Source organism: Belonocnema kinseyi, chromosome 3 (assembly GCF_010883055.1).
Source record: "Belonocnema kinseyi isolate 2016_QV_RU_SX_M_011 chromosome 3, B_treatae_v1, whole genome shotgun sequence".
NCBI classification, from domain to species: domain Eukaryota; kingdom Metazoa; phylum Arthropoda; class Insecta; order Hymenoptera; family Cynipidae; genus Belonocnema; species Belonocnema kinseyi.
Window position 1 is genome coordinate 139652783 of NC_046659.1, and position 15539 is coordinate 139668321.

General features: G+C 20.4%; 1 protein-coding gene across 3 annotated transcripts in view; it reads left to right on the forward strand.

Moving 5' to 3' along the window:
* The window catches only part of LOC117169610 (zinc transporter 9), a 63061-nt gene that overhangs the window by 38958 nt on the left and 8564 nt on the right, over positions 1-15539 (forward strand). For all 3 annotated transcript variants that reach the window (XM_033356060.1, XM_033356059.1, XM_033356061.1), the window contains exons 8-10: positions 8374-8586; positions 13139-13273; positions 13365-13478. In XM_033356060.1, coding sequence (XP_033211951.1) covers positions 8374-8586; positions 13139-13273; positions 13365-13478 — 462 coding nt within the window. The remainder of the gene's footprint in view (positions 1-8373; positions 8587-13138; positions 13274-13364; positions 13479-15539) is intronic.

Sequence of the window (15539 nt, forward strand, 5' to 3'; positions counted from 1 at the left end):
ATAGTTTATTTTTAAACCAAAAAGATGAATTTGAATTGGAAAGAATTGAGGGGAATTTAAGAAAGATTTCCAAGAATTTCAATGACATTCATAAAAATTCAAGGCAGCATATTTAAATTTTCAAATAAAATTACATTCAATTTTCACGTAAAAAAAAAATGATATTTTAACAAAACAAAGCCAGTTTTCAATCATTTATGAATTTTTAACTTAAAAAATAAATCCTTAGCTGAAATATTTTAATTTTCAACGATAAAAAATCAATCAAGAACAAAAATTGTAATAGTTAAATATTCAGTTTAAAAAATTAATCTTCGACAAAAAAAAAACAATAAAAAAATAGTTGAATTTTCAACCAATATTATAAAAACTTTAATGGATTTGTTAAATTTTCATCTAACAAAAACATTTTTAACTAAACAGTTGATTTTTTAAATATAAAAGATGAATTATCAAGAAAAATTGTAATGGTTAAATTTTCATTATAAAATATTAATTTTCGACAAGAAAGCAGATTATAAGCAAAATAGTTAAATTTTCAAGCAAATTTTCAACCTTTGATGAATTTTTAACTAAAATAATAAATCTTTAACTGAAATAATTTACTTTACAAACAAAAAGATTAATTTTAAACCAATAAGATGCTGCCGTCAGTATTTTAATGAATAATTTCATTAAATTAATTATTAATCAATTAATTTTATTCATAAGGTTTCAAAACAATTCAAGTTAAATTAAAAATAATCGGAAACCCCATTTTAAATCAAAAAAATTCCAAAAATTTCCCTGAAATTGGAAAGAATTTTGGGAAATTTAAGAAAAATTTTCAATAATTTCGATGACATTCATAAAAATTCAAGGTGAGTTTGAAAAAGTTCAATTTAATTAAAAAGAAGTTATAAATTGGATCATTGGATCATTAACTAAAATAATGAATTTTTAACTGAAATAGTTAAATTTGAAACCAAGAAGATGAATTTTCAAACATTAAGATTACTTTCAAACCAATAAAATTAATTTTCTACAAAAAAAGATAAATTTTCAACAACAAAAAATGAATTTGCAACCAAATAGATGATATTTTCAACCAAATAGTTAAATTTTTAACTATAAAAGATTAATTATCAACATAAATGGAAATAGTTCAATTTTCATTTTAATTTTTGAATAAAAAAGCAAAGATTATAATCAAAATAATTAAATTTTCTCTAAAATTATGGAAAATGTAAGAATTTGTTAAATTTTCATCTAAACCAATTTTTTTTAACCAAAAAAATAACGTTTTCAACCATTGATGAATTTTTACCTAAAATTATAAATAATTAACTGGTATAGTTGATTTTTCTATCAAATAGTTAATATTTTTAGTCAAAAAAATAAATTTCTAATTATAAAAGATGAATTATCCACAAAACTTGGAATAGCTAAATTTTCAGTTAAAAAAATTAATTTTTGACAAAAAGGCCAATTATGAACAAAATAGTTATATTTTCAAGCAAATTTTCAACCTTTGATGAATTTTTAACTAAAATAATAAATGTTTTCCTGAAATAGTTTAATTTTCAACCAAAACGATGAATTTTCAACTAACAAGTTGCAGCCGTCAATATTTTAATTAATAATTTAATTAATTAATAATAAATTAATTGTATTCATAAGGTTTCAAAGCAATTCAAGTTAAATTCAAATCAATCGGAAAAGAATTCCATTGATTTCCGTGAAATTAGAAATAATTAAGGGGAATTTAATAAAAAATTGAACAAAGCAAAAATTAATTTTCAACAAAAAAAAAAACAAATTATAAACAACATATTTGAATTTTCAAATAAAATTATAGAAAATTAAACAAATTTGTTAAATTTTCACGTGAAAGAATTATCGTTTAACCAAAGAAAACGCAAATTTTCAACCATTGATGAATTTTTAACTACAAATATTCATCTTTAACTGAAAATGTTAAATTTTCAAATGATAAAAGATCAATTAATAACAAAAAATCGAACAGTTAAATTTTCAGTTTAAAAAATTAATTTTCGACAAAAAAAAAACAAATTATAAATAAAATAGTTGAGTTTTCAACCAAAAGGGTGACGTAATTTTTACTAAAAAATGTAAATTGACAATAAAAATTGACATAATTAAATTTTAAATCATAAAAATTCAAGGTGAATTTGAAAAATTTCAAATTAATTAAAAACAATTTAAAAATATGAATAAAATTCGAATCTTCAAAAAAAAAAAATTTCAACCAAAAAATCATGGATTTTCAAGAAAATAATACTTTTTTAGTTAAAATAATTTAATTTTATACAAAAAAAAGAACTTTTAACAAAATAGATAACTTTCCACGAAAGACACGGATTTTCAGATAAAATTATGGAAAATTTAACTGGTTTAGTGAAGTTTCCAAATACAAATATTATTTTTAAACAAAAAAAAAAAAGCAATTTTTCAACCAGTGATGAATTTTTAATTAAAGTAATGAATTTTTAACTGAAATAGTTAAATTTTAAACAAAAAAAATGAATTTTCAAACAATAAGATTACTTTTAAACCAATCAAATTGGTTTTCTATAAAAAACGATAAATTTTCAACAACAAAAAATGAATTTGCAACCAAATAGATGATATTTTCAACCGAACAGTTAAATTTTTAACTATAAAAGATTAATTATCAATATAAATGGTAATATTTAAATTTTCAGTTCAAAACAATTAACTTTTGAATAAAAAAATCAAAAATAATAATCAAAATAATTAAATGTTCCATAAAATTATGGAAAATCTAAGAATTTGTTAAATTTTCATCTAAACCGATTATTTTTTAACCAAAAAAATAACGTTTTCAACCATTGATGAATTTTTAACTAAAATTATAAATAATTAACTTTTATAGTTGAATTTTCAACAAAAAAGATGATTTTTTAAATAATAACATTGCTTTTCAACCAATAAGATCATTTTTCTATAAAAAACGCGAATTTTCAAAGAAAAAATGAATTTTCAACCAAATAGTTAATATTTTTTACCAATCAAACAAATTTCTAATTATAAAAGATGAATTATCCACAAAAATTGGAATATCTAAATTTTCTGTTTAAGAAAATTCATTTTCGAGAAAAAAAAACAAATTATAAACAAAATAGTTCAAGTTTCAAACAAATTTCCCGCCTTTGATGCATTTTTAACTAAAATAATTAATCTTTAACTGAAATAGTTTAGTTTTCAACCAAAAAGTTGCATTTTGAACAAATAAGGTACAGCCGTCAGTATTTTAATTAATAATTTAATTTAATTAATTATTAATTTATTAATTTTATTCATAAAGTTTCAAAGTAATTCAAGTTAAATTCAAAATAATCGGAAAAGAAATTTTTAAATAAAAAAAATGTCATTGATTTCCATCAAATTGGAAATAATTTAGGGGAATTTAAGAAAAACGTCCTAGAATTTCAATGGAATTAATAAAAATTCAATATGAGTTTGAAAAAGATTAAGTTAATTGAAAACAATTTATAAATATTAATGAAACTGATTGAATTCCGTAATTTTGAAATCAGCATAGAATTATTCAAGGGAATTGAAAAAAAAAATTATGAAAATTCGAATCTTCAAAAAAAAAATGAATTTTAAACCAAATAGTTGATATTTTTCAACCCAATTGTTGAATTCTTAACTATGAAAGATGAATTACCAACAAAACTTGGAATAGCTAAATTTTCAGTTGAAAAAAATTTTTCGACAAAAAATCGAATTACTAATTTTCATATAAAAAATTATGTTTAAAAAAAAAAATTCTAATCCGTGATGAATTTGCAACTAACATAATGAATCTTTAACTAAAATAATTGAATTTTCCACCCTATAAAATTACTTAAAACAGTCATCACCTATTTTCAATTTTGTCACCTTTTGTCACCTATTTTAGGAATTGTCACCTTTTTCTCAAATTTTTTCAAAATTACAACTTGCACACCAAATACAGTTTTTATTACACTTTCTTAATCGACGAATCTTGAACGAAATGATTGAATTTTTAAAGAAAAAAGATTAAACTTGAACCAGGAAGAGTTGCATTTTCAAACATAATCTTAAATTTTTAATTTGAAAGGATGAATATTTTACATGCCAGTTTAATTTTGAAGCAAGGAAGACGAATTTTCAACTAAAAAATATGACTTTTTTAACAAATGAGAATTTTGACACAAAAAGGATTGATTTTCTATCCAAAAATACAAGTGTTCAATAAATCAGTTGAATTTTGATAAAAAAAGATTACTTTTTAAGAAAATAGTTGAATTTAGATTAATTATAAAATAAAAATATAATTTTTTTCACATAAAAATAATTAGCTTTCAATCAAAAAGGATCAATTTTTAACCAAAGAAGATGACTTTCAAACAAAACAGTTAAATTTTCAACCAAATAGTAGAATTTTTATCCAAGAGATGAATTTTGAGCAAAAAGGTGATATTTTTTTAGCAAATAGTTGATTTTTCCACCCAAAAAGACGATTTTTAAAGTAAAAGAGAATTTACCATCCAAAAAGGATGGATTTTCGACAAAAAATATGACTTTTTAACAAAATAGTTGAATTCAGATTAATTCTGAAAAAGAAATATAATACTTTTTTTGTTTTTGATAAAAAGAACTATGATTTTTTTAAAATAGATTTTTTCAACCAAGAGGTTAATTTGTAACAGAAAAGGTGACTTTTTAAGAACCTAGTTCAATTTTCAATAAAATCAACTTTCAAACAATTTGTAGAATTTTTAACTAAACAACAAAAATATAATAGTAGATTTTTCAATAAAAATTATAAATTTTCAACCAAAGAATACGAATTTTCTACAAAAGTATAAATATTCGATAAAAAACTATGACTTTTTCAAAAAAATCGTTGAATTTTCAAAAAAAGTATGTTTTTTAAGTAAAAGAGATGATTTCTCAAACAAAAATACAATAATAGACTTTTCAAATAGAAAGAATAAATTTTCAATCAAAAAAGATGAATTTTCAACCAAAAGATATGAATTTTCAATTTAAAAAATGAATTTTCTGCCAAACAATATAATTTTTCATCCAAAAACGATGCATTTTTGACAAAAGACCTTAATTTCCAATAAAATAGTTAAATCTTCAACTAAATAGTAGAATTTGTAACCAAAACGTAGAATTTTGAACCAAAATCATTAAAAATTTCACTCCTTGGTTGAAACTAGAACGAATTTTTTTTAAATTTTATTTTTTTTCGTTGAAGATTTATAATTTTAGTTGAAAGTTCGTTATTTTTGTTTAAAAAATTTAATTAAAAATTGCGTAACATTATTTTTCATTCTTGACTGAACATTTTTTCTTGGTAGAAAATTCATCTCTTTGGTTAAAAATGCAACTTTTTAGTTGAAGATTTATCAATTTTGGTTGAGTATTAAACTATTTTGTTGAAAATTAAAAAAATTGGCATAAAGTTAAACTTTTTTGTAGAAAATTCGTTAAATGATTTTGTAAAAAAATAGTTTTTATTTTTTTAAATTGAAAATTAGCTCTTAATGGAAAAATGTAATTACTTTTCGATCAAGAAGATTAATTTTCGATAAAAAAAATATCAACTTTTAACAAACAAAAAAAATGAATTTGCAACCAAATAGTTGATATTTTCAACCAAACAGTTGAATTTTTAACTATAAAAGATTAATTATTAACAAAAATTGAAATAGTTCAATTTTCAGTTTAAAAAAATTGATTTTTGATTTTTTCAATCAGTTTATGGAATATGCAAGAATTTAGTAAATTTTCATCTAAAAAGTTTATTTTTTAACAATAAAAAAAAACATTTTCAACCATTCATGAATTTTTAACAAAAGTAATAAATCTTAAACTGAAATAGTTGAATTTTCGATCAAAAAGATGATTTTTCAAATAATAACATTACTTTTTAAACGATAAGATCATTTTTCTATAAAAAAAAGACCAATTTTCAAAGAAAAAATGAATTTTCAACCAAATAGTTGATATTTTTGAGCTAACAATTAAATTTCTAATTATAAAAGATGAATTATCCATAATAATTGGAATAGCTCAATTTTCAGTTTAAAAAAATTAATTTTCGACAAAAAAAAAATTATAAACAAAATAGCTAAATTTTTAAGAAAATTTTCAACCTTTGATGAATTTTTAACTAAAATTGATTTAATTTATTTAATTAATAATTTCTTGATTTTATTCTTAAAGTTTCAAATCGATTACAGTTAAACTCAAATTAATCGGAAAGCAAATTTTATATTTAAAAAATTCTATGGATTTCCGTGAAATTGGAAAGAATTGAGAAGAATTAAAAAAAAAATCGAGGAATTTTGATGAAATTCATTAAAGTTCAAAGTGAATTTAAAAAAGATGAAATTAATTCAAAAGAATTTTTCAAACAAAATTATCATTCTGTGTTGAAACGAGATATTTTCGAAAAAAATTTAAATTGTGAATTGGAACAGGGGGGTGTGCTTGAAATGGAGAATTTTCGAAAAGGTTTAGAGTTCTGGATTTGAACAGGGAATTTTTGGAAAAAAATGGATTTCGTATTTAAACAGGGAATTTTCCAATATTCAATTTTTGACCAATTTTGAGTTGAAACTGGTATCTATCCAAAAGATTTTTTAATTTGTCTTGGAACAGGGAATTAAATTTGTTTAATACATTCCGAGCTGGAACAGGAATTTTTTTTTTAACGAATTAATTATAATTCAAAGTTGAAATGGGATATTTTCGAAAAAAATTAAAATTGTGAATTGAAGCAGGGAAATTTTTAAGAAAAATTCTAATTTTTATTTGAAACGGAGAATTTGCGAAAAGCATTAAAATTCCAAATTTGGACAAGGAATTTTCAATTTTTGACCATTTCTGAGTTGAAACTGGTATTTATCCGAAAGATTTCTAATTTTTCTTGGAACAGGGAATTTTTAAATTTAAATAAATTCCGAGTTGGAACGGGGAATTAAAAAAATAAATAAATTCTAATTCGAAGTTGAAACGGTATATTTTCGAAAAAATTTAAATTATTAATTTGAACATGGAACAATTTTTAGATCTAGTTTTCGATTTTTTAAATATCATTGACCTTGAAAAATGTTCTTCCATTTAACAAATTTTCCATTTTAGATTTTTATTTTAAATTTAAAGAATTTGAAAGTAGCAATCTTGAAGATTTAAATAATTAAAAATTAGAACCGTTTGAAGTCGCAAATTCTTGATAACAAATATTTTTATTTTATCAACTGTAAATAAACAATAGTTAAATAATAACAATAAATTATTTGTAAAAATGATTCTAAATCCGTTTCAAATTAACAATTTCCAGTTTTTAATCCGTAAAATTTCAAATTTTTTAATTAAGAAAAATAATTATTTAATATTTAGCAATATTTGAATTTGACCGTTACTATTTTGTTTCTTATTTCAAAAAAGGTTTAATTTGTAAGTGAAATTGTTGAATTTTGGAATTTAAATAGCAAGTAAACATTTATTTTTTTTAAGAAAAAATTTGAGTAATTTTAAGAGGTATTTCGAAGTTTTAAAAGTATTTAAAATTAATTTAAAAATTGAAATGATTTCAAATAATTTGAACAAATGTTGTACCAGCAAGTTTTTGCAGATTTAAAAAAAAAAATTAGAAACATCTTAAGAATTGTGAAAAGCTTAAAAAAATTTTCACTTTGGAATATTATTTTAAAAGAATATTCATTTTCTAAAACTTTTGGGAAAAATTCTATTAATTTCAAAAGACATTTAGAAGTTCTAAAAAAATTTCAAAAATAATTATAAAATTGTATAAATTTAAAACAACTTCTAGATTTCTTGAGATTTCGAAATACAAATTTGAAGCTTTTCAAGAATGTTTAAACTACTGAAGATGAAAATAATTTAATTTTTAATTTAAGAAGTATTCAGTTAAAAAAATTAATATTTAAATTTTTATCCTTGCTCGCTTAAAATTATTTAAAACAAAATGTAATTTTGAAAATTGTAAAGTTAAATGATTCTTTTTAATTTAAAGAATTGAATCTGAATCTTTGAACTCATTCATTTTCGAAAATTAACAATTCTCATTTTTGCAGTCTATCTGAATTTAAAATTGTTGAATTGAAAAGTGTCAGTACTTTCCATTTTTACCTGCAAATTATTGAGCAAGGGAATGGAAAAATTTGTAATTAAAAAACTTGGAAATTTCAATTTGAAAAGTTTAAAATTCAAGTGTTCAATTTGTAGTTTATTTTTTATTACTGCAAATGGATTAAATTTTTTTTTTTTAATTTAAAATGGCCAGTTTGATTATTAAAAATTTAATTTATTTATCAAGAGATGTAATTAATGATAATGCAGGTGATAGGAGTTTGTTGCGCCGCTTCTTGTATGGGATTGACTTCATATTTGGGAAATCCGGCTTTTGACGCGATTGGATCTCTTCTCGTTGGAGGCCTTCTAGGAGGTGTGGCTTCTTTCATTATTTATTCTAACGTCGCAGCTTTGATTGGACGAAGTATTTCGCAAGACAGTCTCGATAAAATAAATGCGGAATTGGAATCTGACATTATGGTGAGATATTTTTTTTATTTTTAGATAAATAATCAGGGTTTTTTAATACCTCGAAAATCTTGGAAACCTTGATATCTACTTGTATTTTTTTTACGAGAATCTTAAATTTAAATTTACTTTTTTGCTTTTAAAATAGTTATTTTATTGAAGTGCGAAAAGTAATTAAAATTTTTTAGTCTATTATGAAAAAAACGTCTTATTTAGAAAGAAATCTTAATACTGAAATGTTTTTTTTTCTTTATCAAGAACTAATTTATCTTTCAATCATGAGCAAAAGATTAATTATGTAATTAAATTTCAAGCAATAAAATTAATTATAAATTAGTTTTCGACAAATAAAAATGAATCTTTAACTAAAATTATTGAAAATTTAGTTGGATTAGTGAAATTGTGAATTAAACAATTATTTTTAACCAAAAAAAAAGGATTTTTAATGAGTGATGAATTTTCAACTAAAATATTGAATCCTTTACTGAAATAGTTCGTTTTTCTATAAAAAAAAGGACGAATTTTAAACAACAAAAAAGTAAATTTGTAACCGAATAGTTGATATTTTTAAACATACGGTTGAATTTTTGACTATAAAAGATGAATTATTTACATAAATTGGAATAGTTAAATTTTCAAACAAAATTGTGGAAAATTGAACGGATTTGTTCAATTTTTAGGTCAAAAAATTATTTTTTAAATAAAAAAAGCCATTTTTCAACCATTAATGACTTTTTAACTAAAAATATGAATCTTTAAATGAAATAGTTAAATTTTCAACCATAAAAATTCTAATAGATATATTTTCAGTTTAAGAAAATTAATTTTCAACATAAAAAAAAATACCATCTAAAATAATAAATCTTTAACTGAAATAGTGGAATTTCAAATAAAATTCAAATAAAATTTCAAAGATTCAAATAAAAAATGGATTATCTAAAAAAATTTGAATAGTTAAGTTTTCAGTTAAAAAATTTTTATTTTCGACAGCAAAAAAATTGATAAATTTTCACGTAAAAGAATGATTTCTTAAACAAAACAAAAAGAAAATTTTTAATCCTTGATGAGTTTTAAAATAAAAATATGAATCTTTAACTGAAATAGTTAAATTTTCAGTTTAAGAAAATTATTTTCAACATAAAAAAAACAAATGATAAAAAAAAGTTTAATTTTCAACCAACATTATGGAAAATTTAACGGATTGGTTAAATTTTCATCTAACAAAATCATTTTTAACTAAAAAAAGGCAATTTTTAACCATTGCTGAATTTTTAACTAAAGAAATTAAATTTCGAAAAAAATTTTTTTTAATAAAATAGTTAAATTTTCACTTAAAAAAATTATTTTTTAACAAAAAAAAAAAAAAAACAATTTTCAACCATTTATGAATTTCTAACTAAAAATATTCATCTTTAAATAAAATAATTAAAATTTCAACCATAAAATATTTGAATAGTTAAATTTTTATCTTACAAAGTTATTTTTTAACAAAAAATATCAAATATTTAACCATTGATGAATTTTTTAATAAAATAATAAATCTTTAACTGAAATAGTTAAACATTAAATAAAAAAATAAGAATTTTCAAACAATAAGATTACTTTTAAACCAATAAAATTAATTTTCTATTAAAAAATACAAATTTTCAAAGAAAAAAATAATTTTTCAACAAGAAATAGTTGATATTTTTAACCAAATAGTAGATTTTTCTACTATAAAAAATAGATTATCAAAAAAATTGAATAGTTAAATTTTCAGTTAAAAAATTTTATTTTCGACAGCAAAAAAATTCATAAATTTTCACGTAAAAGAATGATTTCTTAACCAAAAAAAAAAAAAAAAATTTTAATCCTTGATGAGTTTTAAAATAAAAATATGAATCTTTAACTGAAATAGTTAAATTATCAGTTCAAGAAAATTATTTTTAATATAAAAAAACAAATGATAAAAAAAACTTTAATTTTCAACCAACATTATGGAAAATTGAACGGATTGGTTAAATTTTCATCTAACAAAATCATTTTTAACTAAAAAAAGGAAAATTTTAACCATTGCTGAATTTTTAACTAAAGAAATTAAATTTCGAAAACAATTTTTTAAAATAAAATAGTTATATTTGCAAACAAAATTGTAAACAATTTAACAGATTTGTTAAATTTTCACGTAAAAAAATTATTTTTTAACCAAAAAAATAAACAATTTTCAACCATTTATGAATTTTTAACTAAAAATATTCATCTTTAAATAAAATAGTTACAATTTCAACTATAAAATATTCGAATAGTTTAATTTTTATCTTACAATGTTATTTTTTAACAAAAAAATAAATATTTAACCATTGATTAATTTTTAAACAAAATAATAAACCTTTAACTGAAATAGTTAAATATTAAATAAAAAAATATGAATTTTGAAACAATAAGATTACTTTTAAACAAATAAAATTAATTTTATATTAAGAAATACAAATTTTCAAAGAAAAAAATAATTTTTCAACAAAAAATAGTTGATATTCTTACCAAACAGTATAATTTTTCACTATAAATGGTGAATTATCTACAAAAATTGGAATAGTTAAGTTTTTAGTTAAAAAAAAATTATAAACAAAATACTTAAATTTAAAAATAAAATTATGGAAAATTAAACGAATTTGTTAAATTTTCATGCGAAATTATTATTTTTTAACCAAAAAAAGCAATTTTGCAACCATTGATGAATTTTAAACTAAAAATATGAATATTTAACTGAAATAGTTAAATTTAAAAAAAAAACTAATTTTCAACAAAGAAAAAAATGATTAAAAAAATAGTTACATTTCCAATCAGCATCCTCCAAGTTAAAAAAAAATCCTTAATATCTTCTAGGCTCGTTTTGAATAATTTTTGAAAACTCTTTAAATCTTTTTTCAATGCTCTGTTACAATACTTTGTTCAAAATGAAAAACCATTTTGAATTTTCTTAGGGATCGTAAGAAAATATTTTTATTCTTTAGGAACATTTCAAATTTCTTAAAAAGATTCTAGTTTTTTTAAAATTAATTTATTGTAACTGATAATTTAAGAAGTTCAAATTTTTTGTTGAAAATTAAACTATTTCCTTAAAAATTCGTTTTTTGTTTTTTATAAAATAAATTTTTTTTTTACTGAAATTTTAAGTATTTCATAACTTTTTTTGTTGTTGAAAATTTGTTTTTTTTTTTAGTAGAAAATTAATCTTCTTGTTTGAAAATTCATATTTCTCGATAAAAATTCGACTCTTTCCAGTCATAAGATTCATCATTTTATTTGAAAATTTACCAATTTTCTTTAAATTCAACTATTTATTTCTAGAAAAATTAGAGTAATATTAAGAGATATTTAAAAGTTTTGAAAAGATTCAAAATTTCTTAAAAACTTGAAATGATTTCAAGTTATTTATACGGAGTTTGTTAACACTTTTTTCAGAAGTTCTAAATATATTTTAAAATTATTCAAATTTTTCCTACAATTTTTGGAAAATCCTGCAAATTAAAAAAAAAATCCTTAAAATCTTTCAGGCTCTTTTTCGATAATTTTTGAAATCTCTTAAATTCTTTTTAAATGTTGTGTTAAAATAATTTTTCAAAATGAAAAACCATTTTCAATTTTCTCACCCAGTTAAAAATTCATAATTTTGGTTAAACATGTATCTTTTGGCCTTAAAATGCAACTATTCCAGTAGAAAATTGGTCATTTTAACTTAAAATTATTTATTTCAATTGAAAATGTAACTATTTTCTTAAAAATTGGTGTTTTTCTCTGTATAAAATTAATTTTTTAAAATTATTTCTATTTTTTTATTATTAGATTATTATTAGATTAAACAGCTTCTAGATTTTTTGTTTGAAATCTGCGAAAATCGACAAAATTTCGGTACGAATAGCCAAATTTTCTCGGTACACACACTTTTTTAAATTTAAAAAATTTTTTAAATTGTAAATATTTTTTTAAATTACTCCAATTTCCTCTCGAAATAATAAATGTTCTAGTTTATTTATAAATTCAAAGTTTGAGGAATTTTTTTTTAATTTGCAGGATTTTCTAAAAGATGTAAAAAAAATTCAGTTTATTTTAAAATAAATTAAAAAGTTCTGCTAGATTTCTCAAGGTTTAGAAATAAAATTTTAAAGCTTTTGAAAAATTCTTAAGCTATTTAAAAATGAAAATAATTTAACTTCTAATTTAAGAACTGTTAAGTTAAAAAAAAAAAATTATTTTTCAATTTTTAATGTTCTCTTAGCTTAAAATATTGAAAATGTTCACGTGAATTTACATTTTTCGAGCTTAATCTGAAGCTTTGAACTCTATAATTGATAAAAGTCCTAAATTTTGCAGTTTATCTGAATTTCATTTAAAATTGATTAATTGAAAAGTGTTAGCACCTTCCATTTTAGAATAGAGCTCGATTTTTTAAATCTCATTGACCTAAAAAAAATGTTTGCGCACCAGGAAATGACCGGGAATTTTTTTCTTCGATTAAAACGGCCGCCCTGAGTTTCATTAAATTAGTAAAATCAGAAATTCTATAATTTAATGAAATTGATAGGTTCGAGCAATCCATGACGTGAAGGGCATCGACATGGGAAATAGTTTGGTGAGGTACAAAGCTGAATTGGATTTTGATGGTCGGGAATTGACGAGGTCCTATCTAGACAATCACGATCTGAACACGATGCTCGAGGTGCGACAAAAAAATCATTTATTCTTTTCAAAAAAAAAAAAATATATTTAGGCGCATAAAATCATTGAGGATTTTTTTTCCGGTCTTTTAGGAAGTGAAGAAGATGCAGAATATCGATGAGCTCGAAGCGTTTCTACTCAAACACGGAGAAAACATCGTCGATTTACTCGGTGGCGAGATCGACAGAATAGAAGTCAAACTCAAGGTGAGATTAATTATTTCCGAAAGATCAATTATTCCAGGGCATGGCTTCTAAATTGTTCCAAAGTTTAACAAATTCCAATCGGTCATTTGGCCGTACTTTTAAACGGGTTTTTACCAGGAATTTTACCAATTTTTAGAAGCAAAAATCCATCCAACTTTGATTATAACAGTTTTTTTTTAAATAATTAGTTTAATTGTTATCTTTTTTTAATAATGATTTAATTCAGTTTAGAATGTGGAATTCGAAAATCTTTTTTTTTTAATGTTTAATTTTTAAGCGGGCATTTTAATTTAATGAATTTGAAAATTCAGTTTTAAAGATTTGAAAGAATTAAAATTTAGAAGAGTTTAAAACCGAAGATTTTTTATAAAAAGGGAACATTTTTAGATGATTAACTGTGAATATAAATTAATTTATGCTTTTTAAAATTGAATTTTACTTTAAGACTTTAAAAAATAAATAATAATTGATTTTACAGAATTATTCTGAATCAGTTCAAAATTTTAGAATTTCCAGGTTTTAAATAAAAAATTAAGCTATTTTAATTTGAAAGTTTTATTGTTTAAACAAATGTAAATGTTCTATTGAACCTTTATAAACTATTTTCAATCTTAAAATAAAGTCAAAATAGTATATATTTATAATTAAAGGATTTGATTAAATTTCAAATATTATTTCAGTCTAAAATATTCCGTTTTTAAACCATGCAATTTAACATTTTTCAATTAAGAAAAAGAACAGTTACTTAATATTTAGGAATATCTTACTTTTCATTTATAATCAGTAAGTATAAAATTAAATATTCAGAAATAAAGAAAAAACTAAACTTTGAATTTTACAATTTTTATTGTTCTATTTAAACAAATTTAATTTGTAAGAATAATTGTTGAATTTTGATGTATAAATAACAATTTAAGACCTATTATTATCAGAAAAAATTCGAATAAGTTGAAGAAATATTTAGAAGTCTTGAAAAAAATTCAAAATTAATTAAGAATTTGAAATTATTTCAAATAATTTAAATGAATTTTCTATGTGTATCGCCAAAATTGGGCTATTCCCACAAAGATTTCGAATAACAAATTTTGAAGCTTTCTAAGAATTTTCAAAGGCTTCAGAAGAATAAAAAATACCTTGTAGAAAAATTTAAAATAATTTTTTATTTTAATAAACTAATTTTAAGAGAGTATAAAAAAATTTAATTTTAATTTGAATAGAAAATTTTCAACTTTTTTACAAATTTAAAGTTGCAACTGGAAACTAATTAAAATATTAATAATTCTGACTTGAAACCAGAAATTTTCCAATTTTAAACAATTCTGAGTTGAAACTGGTATTTATCCAAAAGAATTCTATTTTGTCTTGGAACAGGGAATTTTTTAATTTAAATAAATTCCGAGCTGGAACAGGAAGTTTTTTAATTTAAATTTAAATTAAATTAAATTTCTAATATAAATTTAAATTTAAGTTTGTAAACTATTCAAAATAAAAATAATTTAATTTTTATTTTTAACAGAGAATTTTCAATTTTTTTTACAAATTTATAGTTGGAACTGGAAACTAATTAGAATAATAATAATTCTAACTTGGAACCGGGAATTTTCAAATTCTAACCAATTCTGAGTTGAAACTGATATTTATCCAAAAGAATTCTATTTTGTCTTGGAACAGGGAATTTTTCAATTGAAATTTAAATTAAATTTTTAATTTAAATTTAAATTTAAATAAATTACATTTAAAGTTAAATTTAAGTTTTTAAACTATTTAAAATAAAAATAATTTAATTTTTAATTTTAACAGAGAATTTTCAATTTTTTTACATAATTGGAACTGGAAACTAATTAAAATAATAATAATTTTGACTTGAAACCGGGAATTTTCCAATTATAACGAATTCTGAGTTGAAACTGTTATTTATCCAAAAGAATTCTATTTAGTCTTGAAACAAAGAATTTTTCAATTTAAATTTAAATAAATTAAATTTAAAGTTAAATTTAAGTTTTTAAACTATTTAAAATAAAAATAATTTAATTTTTAATTTTAACAGAGAATTTTCAATTT